The sequence below is a fragment of the Lissotriton helveticus genome, chromosome 7, assembly GCF_964261635.1.
Source record: "Lissotriton helveticus chromosome 7, aLisHel1.1, whole genome shotgun sequence".
Taxonomy (NCBI): Eukaryota; Metazoa; Chordata; class Amphibia; order Caudata; family Salamandridae; genus Lissotriton; species Lissotriton helveticus.
Genome location: NC_136068.1, coordinates 1,043,157,791 through 1,043,179,171, shown reverse-complemented (window position 1 = coordinate 1,043,179,171; position 21,381 = coordinate 1,043,157,791). Strand labels below are relative to the sequence as shown.

The window sequence follows — 21,381 nt, the reverse complement described above, 5'->3', positions numbered from 1 at the left end:
GCGGCGCTAGCACAGAAGAGGAGCTGGGCACCTTTAACACATCAGAGCTCAATGTGGCTAAGGGAAAGTGTAGGCACCAACTCAGTCATCACATCAAAGTAGAGGCATGTCGAATTGAGGAAGGCTCTGCCTCTGTGGATGAACATTTTAAAAAGAAAGTGCACGCTTGCTAATTGTATTTTATTAAAATGTTTGCATAATAGTGATTGGGATTATCTTCAGCCGTAGATGTGAAACGTTATATACATGCAATTTCTTAGAAAAATGCACAACACTGCATTCTTCTAAGTGCCATGTGGCGCACACACATGCCCTTAGGGCTTGTGTGTGTGCCACATGTGCACACATTCAAATTTTGGGGGTGCATCAGGGTAGCCTTTTGGCCCCCTGGCACCCTTGTAATTGCATTTGCAATTTGCAATTACCTATTTGGTAAATTGCAAATGGTTTCCCATTCATTCCTATAGGCCTCTAGGCCCATAGGAATGAATAGGAAAGCATTCCCTAATAGCGAATCGCAATTTGCGATTCGCTATTAGGAAATGTGTAGGAATCGCTATTTTATTTAACGAAACCTATTTGCATAGGCAATTGCGATTCCTTAATAGCGATTCCATAATAATCGCAATTGCTTAGCTTGATGCATGTTGCAGATAGTTCAATTACTTGTTTTTGAAGTCTGCATCATTTGTTAACATTGGTGCGTAAAGTCTTGTGTTTAAAGTGTTAAGCTTTCAGATTTCTAAATCTTGGTGGCTCAGACTAACCCTTGAAAGCAATAGTGGGATCCGTTTGAGAATTGTGCTCAAAGCAGTTCAGTCAAACAAGGAAGTTGCTCTGAGCTGAACATAAACAGAGACTACACTGCAAGGAGGGGAGAGAAAGAGGGACACAGTATGCTGCATGGCGAGCAGAAAAGGGCGATAGAGCACCAGAGCAGCCACTGAAGTAAGAAAAAAACAAGACAGGACTGCCTTTAGAAATTAAATAAGTGTCTTGTTAGGAAGGGGCTGTTGATTGTTTCCCTGAGCAATGCAAATTTGGCATATAGTCTGAGGGGAGGGACTGTAATTTCTATTGTTCAGGTCAGAATGTTTCTAGCAAGTCTTTACTTTTGTGTGTCTGATTACTGCTACAGGATGGCTGAATGACAACCAGATGCAAAATCTCACACCTCATTGTGCTTATGATGTGGGTGCTACATATTACACACAGCCATGGTACTACCTTCTCTGAAAAGCATTACGTTACACAAATTCACTAAAAACAGACTATGTTCTCCTTCATATCACCCTGATCATGAGAGGGAAAGGGGAGGCGCATCTCTAGCACAAACATTTAAAGTCTAACTTTCCTGTTTTGTGTTTTCCTTCCATCAGATTTTATGGCAAAATGAAATCATACATATTTTAATTCTGTTTACCCATGGGTAATGGTTGTGTGTGTTCATGCACTGGTGTTATCATTGCACACAATGATACTGCAACATGTTAAAATGATATCATTTCTTTCCACAGGTTCGCATGCAGACACAAAAAGCCTCCACAGTATTCCTAAAATGCCTGCACGAAAACTGACTCACAACTTCCAATTCTCAGCTCTCCTTTCCCCTTTGAATGACTCTCTCCTTCTTCTCCATCCTCTGCATGCCTCCTGTCTATGAGCACAACCTATTCCAAGTCACCTGTATATTTCCCTATAATTGTATCTCTGCAAATTGCCAACCCCTCATTTCAAATATCACAACTTCTCTTAAACGTTATACCCCTGCAACTTAACCAAATCAAATCTCTTGTATCGCAACCATTAATATGACCCACCAATGCATGAATTCCTCCTCACCCACTAAGGACCACACCTATTAATTTAACTTACTGTATAAAAACGGAAGTAACTGAACATCATGGTTTCTTCAAGAGCACAAGATCAATCTCTCTACCCAACAATAACCAAAGCAAAGTGCTGCCTGGCATGAAGTGCTACAATACCTCTGATTAAAAGACTCATGCAGCCCACGCCCTGTGTCACTATGGGTTGGAGATTGGACATGTGGGAATTGACTGATCAGGCAACATAAAGATTCACCCAAGAGGTGACAGATGTCTAGTGTATGTCCGTGACATCGGGGTGGTCCTTTGGGAGGCGTATAAGATGGTGGTTAGGGTCCTGTTGATATCCCACACACTGGGAATAAAAATAGGGAAAGAGACAAGAAAGGCATATAACTGGAATGAAAATACTAGCCTGAGAGGCATGATATGTTGAATGCCCAGAGGCAGGTCTGGTCACCTGGATAGAACAAACCAGGGAAGACAATAGGAGCCTTGTGGAAAAGGAGGCCAGGACCCTCCATAGGGCCAAACAACATAAGCTTTAGGAGATGGGAAATAAATTTGGAATGTTTCTGGCCTGGCTTGCATGGAGAGAGGAAGCACAGAGATGGGTACAGAAAGTGTACAAGGAGGGGGGACTCCTAGTGGATTCATCTGGGGATATAGCACAAACGTTCACAGTTTTTTAAAGAGATTTCTACATCCTGTGCACCTGTGGTAAACAAGGGACAGATCTAGATGCCTTCATCAACCTACACACCAGTCCCTAGGTTAGGGAGGGAGGCGAGGATGCTCCTGGATGGGGAGATACAGGACCGCAAGATTGCGGAACACCTGTCACAACTAAAAAGTGAGAAGTGCCCAGGCCCTAATGACCTATCTACGGAATTCCTTACATGTTTTCTAAACCGGGTTGTACTGTCGATCCGAACCATGCTATGTGAGTCAAGGCAATGGGTGAACTCCCAAGGGATCTTAGACAAGAGCCTATGGTGATTATCCACCAGAGCAATGTTGTTACTATTGCAACAACACATCATCAGTTGGGTAAAACTAACCTGTCTCACGACGATCTAAACCCAGCTCACGTTCCCTATTAGTGGTATATATATATATATATATATATATATATATATATATATATATATAATATATAATATATATATATATATATATATATATAAATAACGCTTGGTGAATTCTGCTAACCACCAGAGCAATGTTCTTGCGATAGATCAATATTTTATGCCAATATTGAAATGAAGATACTAGAAAAGATGTTAGCAAACCACCTTATGCAGGTGATACACATTATTATAGCCCCAGATCAATCCCGCTTTATGCCCTATAGATCAACAGGGCATGATCTTAGATGGTTATCCTGGTGCCTGGCATGTGGGAAAGGGGTGACTAAGCCAGCAGTGGTCCTAGCATTAGACGCTGCGGCTCCTCTACAATCACCCGATGGCTCTGGTTTGGGTAAACGGTGCGCTAGCACGAGAGTTCGAGTTGGTAAGAGGGGTGCCCATTGTCCCCACTCCTATTTGCCATGGCTATGGTGCTGGTGGCCAACTGAATTTGCTGAGATGCTCTGATCCAGGAGCTCCAATAGGAATATGAATGGGAGGATGTTGTCTGTCTTTATGCTGACAACATCCTTCCATATCTGGTGGATCCAGAGAGATCCATCACTAGGATAGCTGAGATCCTGGGGAGTCTCTGGAAACTATTCAGAGATACATGTTAACTGGGGGAAATCTTGTGTTTACTCATTATCGGGATGGCAGCCCAGTGAGGGATGGAACTGTCCAATACCCAGGAAGGAAAGGGGCTTTACCTATCTAGGGATCTATATATCCATGGATCAGAAGCTATTTGATGAACGGAACCTATGCAGACTGGTGGAAGAATATAAATCAGATGTGAGTCATTGGCGCTGGCTGCCACTCTCACTGCTTGGTAGAGCGACTTTCTACAAAAAGGTTTACTTGCCCAAGTTTCTCTATGCCCTGGAAAATTCCCTTTTTGAGGTGCCTGAGTGCTTTTTAGGTTTCGCCTTGTCGAAAGCTGCGCCGCACAGCTTTTCGGCGCAGGCGAAAACTTTTGTTTACTAGTATGTGGCTTATTCCCGCCTCTCTGTTCCATTGGCTAGCTCCATAAATGGAGGCTAGCCATTGGAAGAGAGAGGCGTCCATCTGTCAGCGAGGCGACTGGTGGGCGTTCCCGGCGATTTTTTCTCATCCTGCCCCTTTTAAAACATCATTGCGGCGGTGGGCTGTGTTTATTTTATTTTTTTTACACGCCATGTTTTTGTTATTTTCGTCCTGCCTCTTGCAGGAGTGGGCTGCGCGATTTATGTTGCCGGGATGGATCCATTTGCGAGCAGGTGAGCCTGTGTCCCGCACTGAATTCGCCATAAAAAGAAAAGGTATTGTGGCTTTGAACTGATTGGCAACGTATGCCTGCTCATCGGAGGCTGGTATGCCTCATAATGCGCTTTGAAACCTGTTTGAAACGTGAGCTTCGACTTGTGCGCCTGGATTGAGCTGGAGTGTATGCGCTGAGAACTGTGCTTCATACCGCCTCATACGTTCGAATCGCGCTGTGTGCTGGGCCCTGCTTCGAGTCACACGGGCATTTGCTCTTGTCCTGTGCGCATCGTACCCTGCAAAGGGGGAAGCGTGCTTAGAGCTGTGGCTTGAGCTCAGAGGAAGGGTACGTCTCGCAGCTCCTGTTCCCAGAAACCGCACTCGCAGCATACAGGAGAGCCGTACGCCTCGCTCCAGCTGTTACCAAGATTCAGGGCTATGCGCATCGTATTGCAGCCCCCACCCTGAGGCGTGCGCTGAAAACTATGCGCTTGTGAGGCAGGTACGCCTCGCATGGTCCGGAACGACCGGTAAGTCTCGTTCCCATTGACTGTACTGTACGCCGCTCACACGAGATTTAGTAGGGTCCCGTCTGTGAAGCGGTACGGAGCATACGAGAGTGCTACAAAGCGCACCAACCCCTGGGAACTGCTGAGAAACGCACAACCGTACCTTTTTAGACTGTAAGAAGCTGACAACAACATGCTAGTGGAATCTCCCTAACCATCCTTTGCAGCATTTATGGACATGCACTTTTGAACAAACTATATGTTACAAGGAAATGATGTGATATTGTGGGTGGCGTGATTTTGGTAAGTTGAATATAATCTTGAGACTCCGTAGTGATTGTTCAGTCACTTATGGGGATTTTCCTGTTTCAGCTGTTGCGGTTTACAGTGACTCTTTAGAAACAATTTTGAGCAAATGCAGACACGTATTTGAATCTAAAGTTGGGTGTTTCTAGGGTTTGAGCATGATATTAGGTTAAAATCGAATGCCATTGCGCGAAAGCACAAATTTAGACCAGTGCCTCTCAGTGCGAGAGAGGAATTAAAAGAATTGTTAGAATCAGTGTGTAAAGATATGATTAAACCAACAAGCTCATCTGAGTGGGTCACTACAGTTGTTTTCGCCACGCTGGTGCAACACCCTCCTTAAGAACCCATGACCTGCCCAGGACATCAGACTGGTGAGTACAAAACTGCATTATTAAGTTTTACCGACGTGGGATTGGTTTTGAGTCACTTTTTTCGTTTCAGTATTACAGGGGAAAGCCAGAGGTTGTTGCAGGCCTGTTATTGATGTTTGGTGATGGTGAGTTCTTTGATGCAAAATATCACTCTTCCTGAAAAAGTATATCGGCGTGGAGCAGAGAAAGGAACGAGAAACATGTCTATATAATCTGTATAATTTTGGTCGACTGTTGTGATGTGGGATTGTTGATACATACCTTCCAGAAGCCATCGTCAAGCTGTTGAGATTACTATTTTTTCACGTGTCTGCTATCTGAACTGTTGGTACTCACTTCTGCCCTCACTGTGGACAGTTGCTAACAGTGTAGACCAACCATGTCCTTTGATTGCCATCACATTCCATTCGTGCTCTGCACTCTTCAGTTATTTACAGAGTCTGGCACAGGGACTTATCTTTGAGGTTGTAGTTTTAAAGGTCCCCAACAAAGTTGCTCTGAAAAGCTCATGCCTTACATTAAACCTTTTCAAGCCCTTTGGTTGTAAACGGTACAGCAGCTTCGCGTTGATTTCTGATGGTTACTCTGTTAAAGAAGCTATTCATTACTTTACATGTCAGGTTTTCCACAGGGATATGTATTGAAAGTAACCATTGTTAATATTTTTCTTCATTAAATAATTTGACAGGTTGGATTTTTCTACTTCATTGTTTGCACCACTAAGAGAAATGTCATAAATAGGCTGTATTTAGATTGTGTTTCTGTTCTCTTGTTGACAGTCATTAGAATGAGTAATGAGACTCCTTAGCTCAGCTGTCTTTTGAAGGCAAATGATCCTTCGTGGTTTACCCCGGACAGCATGAATCCTCTGTGTCATGTGGTTAGCCTCACTTCTACACTCGTTAGTCTAAGGTCTCTACTTCTGCTGATGGTCTTAAGAACGTAATACAGATGCTTTAAGGCACAACCATGAGAATGAATTGTGTCTTTTGTATGTAGGAAAAACCTTTACTATTGGATAAGTAATAAATAAAATGTTCATCCTTTACACATTTCACTTTAATCACACAAGCTTATCTGCTTTGTGTAAAGTGTACAGGGTGTCTGTTCACTTGCTGTAAGGAAATGCGTTTCTTTCGGAAATATCACATTTAACTTCCTTTCCAGGCCAGTTTACAAATAGAGCTAGAGCAAACCTGTACTATCAAGGCCAAGCTTGAATTGTACAATCCAAACACAAACAACCCAGGGCCGTTTTGTCATTGTGACATGACCTGACCTGACCGGCTGGCTGTGTGTGTGTGCGTCTGGATGTGTGTGTGTGTGTGTGGCTGGCTGTGTGTGTGTGTGTGCGGCTGGCTGTGTGTGTGGGTTGCTGGCTGTGTGTGTGTGTGTGCGGCTGGCTGTGTGTGTGTGCGGCTGGCTGTGTGTGTGCGGCTGGCTGTGTGTGTGTGTGTGCGGCTGGCAGTGTGTGTGTGTGCGTGGCTGGCTTTGTGTGTGCGTGGCTGGCTCTGTGTGTGCGTGGCTGGCTCTGTGTGTGTGTGTGTGTGTGTGTGCGGCTGGCTCTGTGTGTGCGGCTGGCTCTGTGTGTGTGTACCTTTGTGTGTGTGTGTGGCTCTGTGTGTATGTGTGGGTGCAAATGCAATAGGTCTCACATTTGCGAGAGATTAAGCTAATGGCAATGTAAATGACAATGCCATTTATTTATCTGTTTTCAAAACCAACACATAAATACAAATTTTGTCATTTACAATGCCAATAGCTCTAACTTTTCCAAAGGCGAAACCATTGCATTGTAAATGCTTGTTAAGTTTTGCCTGCACAGGGCTTGAGCTGTGCTTATGAAATCTCCTGTTTATGATATATCTTATCAGTTCCATTTCCAAATTAGTGTGTTCATTCTCTTTTGTGTGGAACTTTTTTTTTACTTTCCCTGGCAGCACGCATTTACTATACTTCTACTAAAGCTGTTCACTGTTTAAGCCCCATTCACTGTCAAGATAAGATCTCTTCCCACGAAAAAGGCAGTCAGCTTCTAACACTTTGCTGGAAATATTGTTCTTTATTACTTAGTTGTGTAAAGCAGATGCTTTAGCTGTAGAACGTTTTTGGCATTTCCCATTCATGCCTTACTACTTTTCTTGCAAAAAACACAGTTGATGGACAGAATGTAGAACAATGTCATACATTCACCCCAGTACAAGGATCTGGGCCTAAATCCATCGTTTTTTTGCACTCCACACCACCCTGGGTTAGACACAGGCTATATGCAAATCAGCTCTGACCCTGTGCCTCATGGGAACAGTCCAGTCCGAACTACCAAGCCATGCCTTTCCCAGACCGGAATCAAGCATCCAAGGACCGGTTTCTGGCTATCAGCCTTCATTCAGCCTGGATAGCTTGACTCCAGTGGTGTGGAGAGCCTGGGACTCACGTCTGAGCATACCCAGCCCACTCGGGGTGAAAATTGCAAAAAACACAGTTGATGGACAGAATGTAGAACAATGTCATACATTCACCCCAGTACAAGGATCTGCATATTGCATATAGCCAGTGTCTAACCCAGGGTGGTGTGGAGTGCAAAAAAACGATGGATTTAGGCCCAGATCCTTTTACTGGGGTGAATGTATGACATTGTTCTACATTCTGTCCATCAACTGTGTTTTTTGCAATTTTCACCCCGAGTGGGCTGGGTATGCTCAGACGTGAGTCCCAGGCACTCCACACCACTGGAGTCAAGCTATCCAGGCTGATGAAGGCTGATAGCCAGAAACCGGTCCTTGGATGCTTGATTCCGGTCTGGGAAAGACATGGCTTGGTAGTTCGGACTGGACTGTTCCCATGAGGCACAGGGTCAGAGCTGATTTGCATATAGCCAGTGTCTAACCCAGGGTGGTGTGGAGTGCAAAAAAACGATGGATTTAGGCCCAGATCCTTGTACTGGGGTGAATGTATGACATTGTTCTACATTCTGTCCATCAACTGTGTTTTTTGCAATTTTCACCCCGAGTGGGCTGGGTATGCTCAGACGTGAGTCCCAGGCACTCCACACCACTGGAGTCAAGCTATCCAGGCTGATGAAGGCTTATAGCCAGAAACCGGTCCTTGGATGCTTGATTCCGGTCTGGGAAAAACATGGCTTGGTAGTTCGGACTGGACTGTTCCCATGAGGCACAGGGTCAGAGCTGATTTGCATATAGCCAGTGTCTAACCCAGGGTGGTGTGGAGTGCAAAAAAACGATGGATTTAGGCCCAGATCCTTGTACTGGGGTGAATGTATGACATTATTCTACATTCTGTCCATCAACTGTGTTTTTTGCAATTTTCACCCCGAGTGGGCTGGGTATGCTCAGACGTGAGTCCCAGGCACTCCACACCACTGGAGTCAAGCTATCCAGGCTGATGAAGGCTGATAGCCAGAAACCGGTCCTTGGATGCTTGATTCCGGTCTGGGAAAGACATGGCTTGGTAGTTCGGACTGGACTGTTCCCATGAGGCACAGGGTCAGAGCTGATTTGCATATAGCCAGTGTCTAACCCAGGGTGGTGTGGAGTGCAAAAAAACGATGGATTTAGGCCCAGATCCTTGTACTGGGGTGAATGTATGACATTGTTCTACATTCTGTCCATCAACTGTGTTTTTTGCAATTACTACCTTTCTTTGCACTTTGTGGGCATTATCGGATTGATTTTTTTCAACTTAATCTATTTGGTCATTATGATCAAATTCTGAATGTCGTAATAAACATTGTGCATTAAAAATAAAATTAATATACAAGAGCTATGCTATATTTTACTACTAAACAGGCAGCCATAAGTGTGGTTACCTGTAGACAACAGGGTCATGATTTGAAAGGTGCAGCAGGTGCAATAGCATGGGACCCAAAAAGTGCCAGACCTCCACTAAACACATAATATTGCTATATTCGACTACAAAACAGACAGTCGCAATTGCAGTTACCTTGCAGTTCAAAAGGGACTTGATTTGAATGGTGCAGAAGGTGCAGTGGCACCGGGGCCAACAGCTCTAGGGACCCCACTAAACCCAGATTATTGCTAAAATGTTAAACTTAACAGGCAGCCACAAGTGCAGTTACCTTGCAGACAACAGGGTCATGTTTTAAATGGTGCAGCAGGTGCAGTGGCCTGGTCTGAAAAGTTGTCAGCACTCCTCTAAACACATATTATTGCTATATTTTACTACTAAACAGGCAGTCACCATTGCAGTTACCTTTCAATTGAAAGGGGCTTGATGTAAATGGTGCAGCAGGTGCAGTGGCACCGGGGTCAAAAGTTGTCATAACTCCAGTAAGCACCCAATATTGCTGTATGTTACTACTAAACAGGCAGTCACAAGTGCAGGTGGTGCAGTGGCACCGGGTCCAAAAATTCTCAGAACTCCTCTAAATACCTAATATTGCTATTACATCAATTAATTCTATTATTTCTCTCTTCCATTTCATTTTTCAAAATGTTGCTATTACTTACCCGCACAATACCACTAGTAACTGCACAATACTATGCCTTTTTGTACATAAACAAGTCATAAAACTTTAACTGACTTTCTGTAACTTATATTGCACAACTATTCAGCAAGCTATAACTTACAACAAAAACAGCTTATTATTAATCACATAGAATCCTAATGCATTTACCAGTGCTTGTTTGGTATGGTGAAGGCCAAAATCAGACTTCTACTGTGGAATAGCGCTGTCAACATTAACTAGGAATGCTCATTGAAGGGGGACATTGCTCTCCCGTACCTACGCCTATTTTACTTGGTAACCCAATTGGTAGTGGTCAATGAATTGATCATTTGCAGAACAGAGGGAGCCCTCACTGATGGCACATCAGAGTACTATGGACTCAGGAGGTTAGATTAGGCAGATATAGTGGAGGGGAAATTAGTCAAGCTTCTGTCTCTGACGTTGATGGAAATGGGGGGGTTAAGAAGATAAGTTGACAGGGTGAACTGACACCAGAGATGTAATTATGGGATGTGGCAGCACATACACCCCTATTGGGGTTGAGGGATTCAGAAATTTGGACATGTTGGGCATCTACAAGCTGGGGGATGTTTGGAGTGACATCAAGATGATCGCCTTTGCAGACCTACAGACACAATGCGAACTGACAGGGAGTCATTGTATGCAGTACTTATAAATCAGGCACATTTTGAGGGGCTGCAAAGGCCCTACTTGTGATATAGCCAATGAGAGCCCGGTGGACCCACTACACTGCCCCGCAATATCAGTCATATATACAACAGTACTTGATACCAGTCTACCCCACTGACTGCGTTGAGCGAGAAATGTGAGGTGGACCTAAGTAAACTAGAAGACGATAATGAATGGGGTGCGGTTTACAGGTACCGCGGGGAGGTGGCTCTCCTAGCTGCATTCCGTTTGGTGCAACTGAAACTCTTTCACAGAGCTTATTATACTAGACTAGACTATACGCAATGGGCAGAACCACCACTGAACAATGCCTGAGAGGTTGTAGGCAGAGGGGTACACACCTGCACATGGTACGGTTTGTAGGTTCTGGACAGGGGTGCAGCTCAGAATGCCTCGGAACCCCAGACGGCCTCTAGATCAAATTGTCCCCCATTCAGGTCGCCATGTTTGGAATCTGGGGAGAACAACTTTGGACAGATAATTGTTCTTCTTTTGTAATGTGGAAATAATGCTGGCTAGGTGTGATATTATTCAGCAATGAGGGAGGGAAATTGCCCAGATGGTGCAAAGCCAGGAGGCCAATATGGACTGGTGCATGCGAGCAGAAGAACAGTTATATTAAGCGAGGGCTTGCCCAAAAGCATTTACCAATATATGAGGCTTGTGGAAGAGTTTTGGGGATGATATGAAAGTTACCAAAATATGGGGTCTGTGGAAGAACTTGGAGAATGATGAGGCAAACAGGTTGGAGTCTGGGGATACCCACCGCCACATTGTGCCTGGGGGAGAGGCCTACACTGAGGCACTAGCACCAGTTGTGTGGGGACAATTATGGGGATTATAAAGTGGAGCCAGAAGCCTGGAGAATATAAACCATTATGGAGTGGTGGTTAATCCGACTTTTGATTGCTGGTAATGTAAGCTGTTGAATTTGTTCACAGTTGTTTTTCTGTTGCAAACATAATAAAGCAGACCTTTAAAAACAAAAAAATATCTGCCACATGCCACTGGCCAATAAAGGACTTTAATTTAGTCCCCCACTGTGGGTCCCAGCTAGCTACATACTATGACTGCTGACAATCAGATGTGGGATGTTAGTAAGAAAACAAGTTACTTACCTGTAACTTTAGTTCTCCAGTATTGAAAGCTTTCATAGATTCACATGCCTGACTCATTCCCCGTCGTCGAGACGGGAGTCTCCAGTATATAAAAAAGCAGTGCTTAGTAGTATAGCAAACTGAAAAGAGGCCTAGGCCCATTTCCCTTTTGCAACCCATAGCCTTTGTCATGTAAAAAAGGCCCAAACTTTTCCCTGAACCAATCAGAGCTCCCCACCCTCTAGAACACTCCTGAGAGAACCTTCTGCCCCGCAGATTTTCGCGCACTTGTGCATCAAGAACACTTGTTGTGCTAAACCCAAGGTGAGCCTCTCAGGGGAGGAGGGTGGGTGTATGTGAATCTATGAAAGCTTCCAATACTGGAGAACTAAAGTTACAAGTAAGTAACTTGTTTTCTTACTCCAGTATTGGAACTTTCCTAGATTCACATGCCTGAATCAGAATAGCGAGCAGTGAGATTACAAAGCACATTTCTCTGACACATTTAATAATCACGTAATACAACTTGAAAATCAAGCATAATATCATACATATATATATATATATATATATATATATATATATATATATATATATATATATATATAATGTGACTTTGTAAAACAAGAGAAATTACGGATGGAGGGATGGAAAGAAGGCTCACCGTTACTGGATGATATTCCGCAGTACCGCCTCTCCCACCGCCGCATCTGACTCTGCGGCTGCCTCCAAGCAGTAGTGCCTGGTGAAGGTGTGTGTAGATGCCCAGGTCGCTGCTCTGCAGATATCCTGGATTGGCACTCCTCCAAACAGTGCAGTGGATGTGGCCACTGCCCTCGTGGAATGAGCACAAACTTGTGCAGTTAGAGGCTTTCCATTAGCTTGATGACAGTAGACAATTGCACTGGAAATTCATCTGGCAATTCCCCTTTTAGATAAAGGGAAACCTTTCCTGGGTGCGCTGAAAGCGACGAAGAGCTGAGAAGATTTGCGAAAGCTCTCAGTTTCTTTTAAGTAGAACTTCATACATCTTTGAACGTCTAGTGAGTGTAACACTCTTTCCGCTGCTGTTGACGGATGAGGAAAGAAACTCTTTAACACCAACGGCTCATTCAGATGAAAATCAGTTGGCACCTTAGGAATGAATTTTGGATTAGTCCTAAGAATCATTCTATTTTCCTGAAACTGTAGGAAAGGCTCCTGAATTGTGAGCGCTTGCAGTTCACCTACTCTCCTCGCTGAAGTTAGTGCAATGAGAAGAGCCACTTTCCAGGACAAGAACTTCAGGTCCGCTCTGTCTATCGGCTCAAACGGTGGTTTCATCAACTGTGACAGTACTATATTGAGATTCCATAGTGGTGGTGGAGGCTTTACTGGAGGAAAGACCCTGAATAATCCCTTCATAAACTGTTTGATGATCCTTGATGACCATAAGGACGGCCCTGATGAAGACCTCCTGTAGCGGGATAACGCAGCCAACTGCACCTTGATGGAAGCGTGTGCCAATCCTGACTTTGCTAACAGCAGAATGTAAGGTATAATTTGATGAGGTGCAGCAGTAAGAGGGTGAATGTTATGTCTCTTACACTACAGACAAAACCTCTTCCATTTCATCCTGTAGGTTTTGTTGGTACTGTCTGCTCTAGCTTTGGACAGGATTCTCCTACATTCGTGTGAGATGTTTAGATGACTAAACTCACAGTGTTCAGGAGAAAGGCTGCTAATCGCAAGGATTTCGGGTTCGGATGGAGCACCTGACCCCTGGACATTGTCAGAAGCGATCAAATTGGTCGCAGAGGAACTGGACGGTCCTCCGACAGCAGCAGGAGTTCCGTGAGCCAGTGTTGTCTGGGCCACCACGGGGCTATTAGGATCAGCCTGCACGGCTCTTTCTTGATCTTCACCAGTACACGGGGGAGAAGAGAAATTGGAGGAAAACCATAGGCAAAGACGCCGGATCATGCCATGGAAAACGCATTCCCCCAAGATCCCTTATGGAGAAGCCAGCTTGCGAAGTAACGGCATTTCCTGTTCTCTGTTGTGGCGAAGAGGTCCACTATTGGTGTTCTCCACCTTTGAAAGATGCTGTCCAGGGTCCCCTGGTCGAGCTCCCATTCGTGGCCGGACGATTTGAGCCTGCTGAGAGTATCCACCTTGATGTTTTGATCTCCCGGGAGGTGTTCCGCTGACATTGATATTCCTTGTTGAAGAGCCCATTCCCATATCTCCTGGGCCTCCTGAGATAGGAGAGAGATTTTGTTCCCCCCTGCTTGTTTAAATAGTGCATCGCCGTAGTGTTGTCTGTTCTTACCAACACCGGTGAACTTCGTATTCGTGGTAGGAAGGCTTGCAATGCCAAGCGGATCGCCCTGAGTTCCAGCAGATTTATGTGCAATCGCTGCTCATGTAACTTCCAACGACCGCTGACTTGAAGGTCCTGAAGGAAAGCTCCCCATCCTTCTAGGGATGCATCTGTCGTCACCACTAATGGAGCCGCTCTTGAAAGAAAAGTCAGACCCTGAGAAACATTTTCTTTTTGTGTCCACCATGCCGCTGCCTGTACCATCACTGGTGTCACTCGTATTGTGTCGTCGAAGGATCCCTCTACTTGACGCCACTGAAGATCGATCTGTCCTTAATCTGCAGTGAGGCACCAGGAGAATGCAAGATGACATCATGCCCAGCAAGGATTTGTACCTACGGACTGAAAATACTTTCTTTTTACAAAGTCTTGGAAGAGGGACACAATCTTCAGTTGCCTTTCTTCGGAGGGAAATGCCTTGTTGCAGTCCGTGTCTGGTATTGCCCCCAGAAATGTGATCACTCTTGTTGGCTGGAGGTTTGACTTTCCTTCGTGAAGAGTTAAACCCAGTTTGGCGAACAAATCTATGCAGACCTGTGTTGACGCTCTGGCTTGTGCTTTCGATGGTGCTTTGACTAACCAGTCGTCGAGGTAAGGAAATATTTGATGTTTTGTTTCCTTAACACAGCCACCACTGGAGCCAGGCATTTTGTGAACACTCTCGGCGCTGACTCTAGCACGAATGGCAGTACCTTGAATTGGTAATGTCTTCCGGCTACTAAGATCTGAAGGTACTGTCTGTGTGCGGGATGGATCGGCACGTGGAAATACACGTCTTGTAGGTCTAATGTAGTCGTATGATCTCCTGGGTTCAATAACGGAAGGATGTGCTGTAGAGACACCATCCTGAAAGATTGCTTTTTGAGATAGGTGTTTAAGGATCTGAGATCTAGAATGGGACGCCATTGGAGCTTGTTTTTCTTGACAAGAAAAAAACGGGAGTAAAACCCCTTGTTTTCTTGGGCATTCGGTACCGGTTCTATTGCTCTCTTTCGGACCATTGTCCGAATCTCCTGCTGAAGTTGATGCAGATGGTTGGCTTTCTGATGCATCGGTGGCGTACAAGGGGGCATTTGAAGAAATTCCAGGGTGTGGCCGAATTGAACAATTTTGAGGACCCATTGGTCCATCCTTATTTTTCGCCAATTTTGAAGATGGTGCGCAATCTTTCCACCCAGGGGAGCTTTTGATCTCTGGAATGTTGACATAGCCGGAAGATGGAGGTTGTCATTGCCGTCGGGTGTTGTCCTTCCCTGATGCCACCCTCGTGGAGCTGATTTCGTATAACCTCCTGATTGACGCTGATTGTACTGGTGGCGGTAGGGCTGCGATGAGGCAGAATAAGAGGAAAATCTCCCTTGTTGATATCCTCCTCTATACGAGGACTGCCCTGTACCTCTGGAGCCACGAAAAGGGGCTTTTCTGTACTGCAGTGTTCCTAAAGCCTTGGCAGTATCGGTATCCTTCTTGATACTCTGCAGAGTATCATCAATATGCTTCCCAAATAGATCTTCTCCATTGAATGGGAGGTCTAGAATCTTGTTTTGAACTTCCAGCCTAAAAGCCGTTGCTCGTAGCCATCCCTGCCTGCGCAGGACTGCTGCTCCTCCCAAAGATCTAAATGCCGTTGTCGCTATATCCATAGCGCAGTCTATGACTTCAGCCAAAGTCCTTTCACCTTCCAGGAGAATCTTCCTGGCCTCCTGCTTCTCCGGTTCCGGCACCTGGTTAATATATGGAGACAGGTCACACCACATTTGACTGTCGTACCTTCCCAAGATAGCGAAGGCATTAGCGGCTTTAACCAGCAGCGCCAACATTAAGGAAAAACGTTTTCCTGCATTATCCAGTCTTCTGCCCTCTCTGTCCGGAGGTGTCGTGATTGGAGCAGATTGGTTTCTGGACTTCTGCTGTGCCGCCTGAGTAATCACCGAATCCGGCTTGGGATGACCCAAAAGACAAGCTGGAGCATCTATAGGTGCCTTATACTTTTTGTCTAGTCTGGCCAGAACCGGTGTCACCGTAACTGGCGTCTCCATGACTTTTAAACCTTCCTCCCAAATATGACTCACGATAGGCAAGGATCGCACAGATTTGCAATACGATTCCTTGAAGTCGTATAAAAAGCATTCCGCTTTATCCTCAGTCATGGTGAGTGCAAATCTCTTAGTGGCTCTTTCCATTAAACTATGAAAACCACCAATGTCCTCTGGTGGAGAATCTACTGGCTTCGGCATAGGAGTTGAAGGTGAGGGGATGAGATAGTCATTCCATTCTGCACTCGGTTCCGCAATCTCTCCATCCTCGTGGTCATCATCCGTGGTGTCGTGTTGTGACGCTGGTGGTGGAGACCTAGCAGTAGGCTCCGGCAAAATCTCCCTCCTACGCACTGGCGTCCCTGGTACAGACCGTGGACGCGGAGTAGCCTCTGGTACTTCATGAGTGGCTGGAGTCGTTGGATATCTTCTTCTATAATCCTCCAACATGCCCTGGAGGTCTTTCAACAAAGAGGATGGTACACTTGTCATATCCTCACGTTGCTGTTGGCGATATTGGTGTTGTTCTTGGGGATGCTCTTGAAAACCCCCCATATTCCTCCTCAGAATCGACCTCCTGGTACTTGACTTGTAATTGGGAAGGGCTACTTGCAAAACCATAAGGACCCTCGTCATCCTCGTCCTCTGAATCTTCCTCTTCCAGCATGTGAGATGGAACCAATGGAGACACCTTGCTTGGCGATGTAACCTCTGGTGTTATAGGCTTTTACCAGGGTACCAATCTTTTCGCTGTCCTCGTCGATGCTCCGGCCGTCGTCGTCGTCCTCGTCGATGCTGCCGTCATCGACGCTGCCGTCGTCGATGCTGCCGTCGACGATGTAGATACAGCAACATTCGTCGACGCCTTCGTCGATGATGAAACCGTCGACGATATCACCGTCGACGGTGAAAGCGTCAACGCTTCCTTTTCACTAGCTTTTACCACTTCCTTTCTCGTCGACGCCGCCGATGGTTTTGTCGTCGACGATGATATCTTTTTCACTGAAACACTTCCTTTTCTCTTCAGAAGACGTAGAGGAAGTTCTCTTGATGGTAATCTTGACTCTATGAGGCGATTTTGGAGGTTCTGAGGTGGACTTCTCTTGCTTTACCTCAGAAGCAGAACCCTTCTTCCCCTTAGTTTTGCCTGAAGGGGATTTTGAGGGACTGCGCCCTGAAGACCCTGGGGTGGTCTTTTTTGAGGCCTTCTCAGGTCTCTTCCACAGATATGTGTCTGAGGGGATCTACTTCTCTTTTGAGATCTCTTAGACGATCCAGACTCCTCCTCACTCTCACTTGAGAGGATTTCTTTCCTGGCTTTCACTTTCTGGAGCCAAATCAGCAACCTTCCCTCACGATCCCTCAAGGTTTTATTTGAAAAGGTTCGACATACCTTACAATCCTCTGCCTTATGGTCTGGATAGAGGCAGTATATGCAATCTTTGTGAGGGTCATCTGTATAAAGTCTCTTCTTAGAGCCGGTGGAACAAGCTCTAATTAATCCCTTTTTCTCCTTCTCAGACATGGTAGATGAATAAGGAATTCCAATAAGAAGAAATTAGAAGATGAGACCTAAAATCTCAGTCAAAATACTGTTAAAGTGAAGAGTTTGAGCAGAGCTCAAAGGAGACTCCCTAGCACAACGTGCGGTAGAAAATCTGAGGGGCAGAAGGTTCTCTCAGGAGTGTTCTAGAGGGTGAGGAGCTCTGATTGGTTCAGGGAAAAGTTTGGGCCTTTTTTACATAACAAAGGCTATGGGTTGCAAAAGGGAAATGGGCCTAGGCCTCTTTTCAGTTTGCTATACTACTAAGCATTGCTTTTTATATACCGGAGACTCCCGTCTCGACGACGGGGAATGATTCAGGCATGTGAATCTATGAAAGTTCCAATACTGGAGTAACTAAGTCCAACCCAGCAGAACTCTGATCCACATCTCCCTCCAACCTATGCCTGCCCAAGACCATAAAGTTCCAACGGGATATCTCAGAATGGGCAACCCAGTGCAGTAACCAGCTCAATGAACTATGAATGTAAGAAATACCATGAGGGGCCTGCAGACCGGGAAACATCACTTACAACGAAACTTTTACAACGCACTACCATTACAACGCGGTCATTACAACGCAAACTATTACAACGCATTGCGCTGGGGGCGCTCTAGGATAGGGAATAGGTTAATTTACTATCCAATAACCTTCCCTAGTGTCCACGGGGACTGGAGTTGGAATAGTAAATTAAACTATTCACTATCCAACACCCAAAAGCACTATGCGTTGTAATGGTATGCAATGTAAAAACCGCGTTGTAAAGGCATGCGATGTAAAAGCATGCGTTGGAACGTCATACATCCCTGCAGACCTGCTCATAGCTTCTAGCTTACTGGATACTATAAACGGCATGCCCGTCACTCGTATTCCTTCACCTACCACACTAAGCACTTCGTCCCATAACACAATAACCGCACCTCGATGGTCATCACGCATGACATGGAAACACTTCCCACATAGGATCAAAACAAAGACAACATCCTTTCAGCCACATATCCTACGTGGTGTAGCGGGCTACTATTGTAAGCAAGCGTTTTCCCAACCCACATAGGAGTAATAAGTGCTATATAAATGTTGCTATACTATACAATATAATACAGTCAGAGCTCACATATCTGTGGTAAAAGGACAAGTTAAAATTCAGTACATCTCATCACATGTCTGTGATAGATGGGCAGGTTAATGTTCATCACATTACACTTACATTGTCTGTGATAGAGAGACAGGCTAACATTCTACACATCAGACCTATGTGTCTGAGACATAGGGAATGGTAAATATTTGTCACATTAGACGTCACCTGTCTATGGTAGTGGAATAGGCTAACATTCCTCACATCAGCGCTCACAATCTCTGTAAAACAGACTCCCATTCTTCTCATCGAGATTCACATTTAATGGAGACTGACAGACTCAGGTTTCTCACATCAGTGCTCTTATGTTTCCAAAGGCGAGGGACCCACTAATATTAATTTTCCAGCTTACACATGCAACTGTAAGAGAAGGACAGGCTTAGCTTCATCACATCAAAGCTCAAGTAGGGTCGTAGGAGACAGAAGAACTACCATTCAGCAAATAACACCTCATATGTCTGTGGCATAGAGACAGGCTGACATTCATCACATCAGAGCTCGTGTGTCTATGACAGAGGATGTATGACGTTACAACGCATACTTTTACCACGCATGCCTTTACAACGCGGTATTTACAACGAATACCTTTACAACGCATAGTGCTTTGGGGCGCTGGATAGTGAATAGTTTAATTTACTATTCCAACTCCAGTCCCCGTGGACACTAGGGAAGGAGTTGGACAGTAAATTAAACTTGGTTCCCTATCCTAGAGCACCCCCCAGCGCAATGCGTTGTAATGGTTTGCGTTGTAAAAGTTGCGTGGTAAAGGCACTGCGTGGTAAAAGTTGCGTTGTAAAGGATGTTTCCCATGACAGAGGGAGGGACTAACTTTCATCACATCAGAGCAAACGTTCATCACATCATACCTCATATGTCTGCAGCAGGCTAACATCCATCACATCAGAGCTCACATGTCAGCGCGATAGGAACCGGTTAACATTCATCACATCAGAGCTTATACCTTTGTGGGACAGGGACAGGCTCGCTCTCAATTCTGTGGTGAGAGACAGGTTAACATTCATTTAATCAGAGTTCAAACTTGAATGCTGGCGAGTTACGAACCATTATGTCCAACTTTGTTTTGATGTGATGTCTCATCTTCCTTCGTAAGGGAAATTGGTGCCACTGCAGTTATCACTGTTTTAGAGAGAATAAATGACAATATTTATGAAAAGAAAAAAAATTGAATAACATTTCAATCTTCTGGCTAGCAGAGAGGTTAAGGGGGAAACCTGGTGGATTAGGCTGCTTATTGTTAGTAACTACGGTGAGCGACTACAGACAGTCCAAGTGTGAGACAGAGCACAAGACCAGGAGGTGCTTTAACAAGAGATCAGTTGTTCTAGTGAACCCCCAATGTCTAGGCCCGAGGACATGGCATTGTGTTTGGAGTGTATTGGTGATGTGTGGAAGGATATGGGGCACAGACCTCTGCCCGTTCCCCTCTAGGTTTACCATTACTTGGGTTGTTAGGGGAGAATGAGTGAGTGTAGAGCAGTGCAGTCTGTCTATGGCAGGGACCCTGAGGGAGGGCACACAGCAATATGTAAAGTGTGAGAGGTTGGATGAGTGAGTGTGTGCAGTAGGTCTGTTTGAGTATACTAGAGGAAAGATAGGCTGTAGGGGTTGTAGAAAAAAACCCACATGTGTGTGGTGTGGGACAGGCTGACATTCATCGCATCAAAGCTCACACTTTTATGAAGGAGAGCTACAAACCCTTATGTCCAACTTTGCCGTGATGTGATGTCTCATCTGCCTTCGTCTGGGAAATTGGTGCCACTTCAGTTACTCCTGTTTTAGAGAGAATAAATGACAATATTTATGAAAGAAAAAAAATGGAATAACATTTCAAACTGCTGGCTGGCAGAGAGGTTAAGAAGGAAACGTGGTGGATAGTCTGCTTATTGCTAGTAATGGCAATGAGTGAGTGTAGATGATCCGAACTCAGACAGAGCACAGGACGCGGGAGGTGTTTAACGAGAGATCAGTTGTTCTAGTGGAGCCCCAATGCCCTGACCCGAGGACATGGCCTCGTATTTGGAGCGTATTGGTGATGTGTGGAAGGACATGGGCTACAGACCACTGCATGTTCCCCCCCAGGACTTCCATTACTTGGGCCTGTTAGGGGAGAATGAGTGAATGTACAGCTTAATATTAATGTTTAGAGGGAAGTAGGCAATAACCCTCCTGCAGGTCATAATACTTTTAGATCCATGCAGTCCACCACTATTACTTTTGCAGGCCTAGAAGGTGAGCAGCATTAGGAAATAGGGACTAATCCTTCCTGAGCTGACGCCCAATCCCGGTGCTGAGAAGCGTCCATAAAGCACTATGTGGCATGTTAAAAAAGTTACAAATGTCTCTTTAGTGCCACAGCTGGGGGAAGTCAGTAGAGCGCCCACATGAGAGGGGCACGCTAAAATTCGTTACATAAGAGCTCTCATCTGTGGTAGAGGCACAGGGTAACATACATCAAAGTTCACATGTCTGTGGTACAAGAACAGGCTAACATTCAGCATGGCAGCCTTCAACACAGTATCCCACCACATGCTGATACAAAGACTCCACCACATCGGCATCCAAGGGGACACGCTCAGATGGATCACCTCCTTCCTCAACGGAGGAACCTAGAGGATCCACC

General features: G+C 45.2%; 1 protein-coding gene across 5 annotated transcripts in view; it reads right to left on the bottom strand.

Moving 5' to 3' along the window:
• The window catches only part of LOC144769674 (uncharacterized), a 202,481-nt gene that overhangs the window by 93,715 nt on the left and 87,385 nt on the right, over positions 1–21,381 (bottom strand). For all 5 annotated transcript variants that reach the window (XM_078653864.1, XM_078653866.1, XM_078653867.1 and 2 more), the window contains 2 exons: positions 20,457–20,531; positions 19,803–19,877 (listed from right to left, as the gene is read on the bottom strand). In XM_078653864.1, the coding sequence (XP_078509990.1) occupies positions 19,803–19,877; positions 20,457–20,531 (150 nt within the window). The remainder of the gene's footprint in view (positions 1–19,802; positions 19,878–20,456; positions 20,532–21,381) is intronic.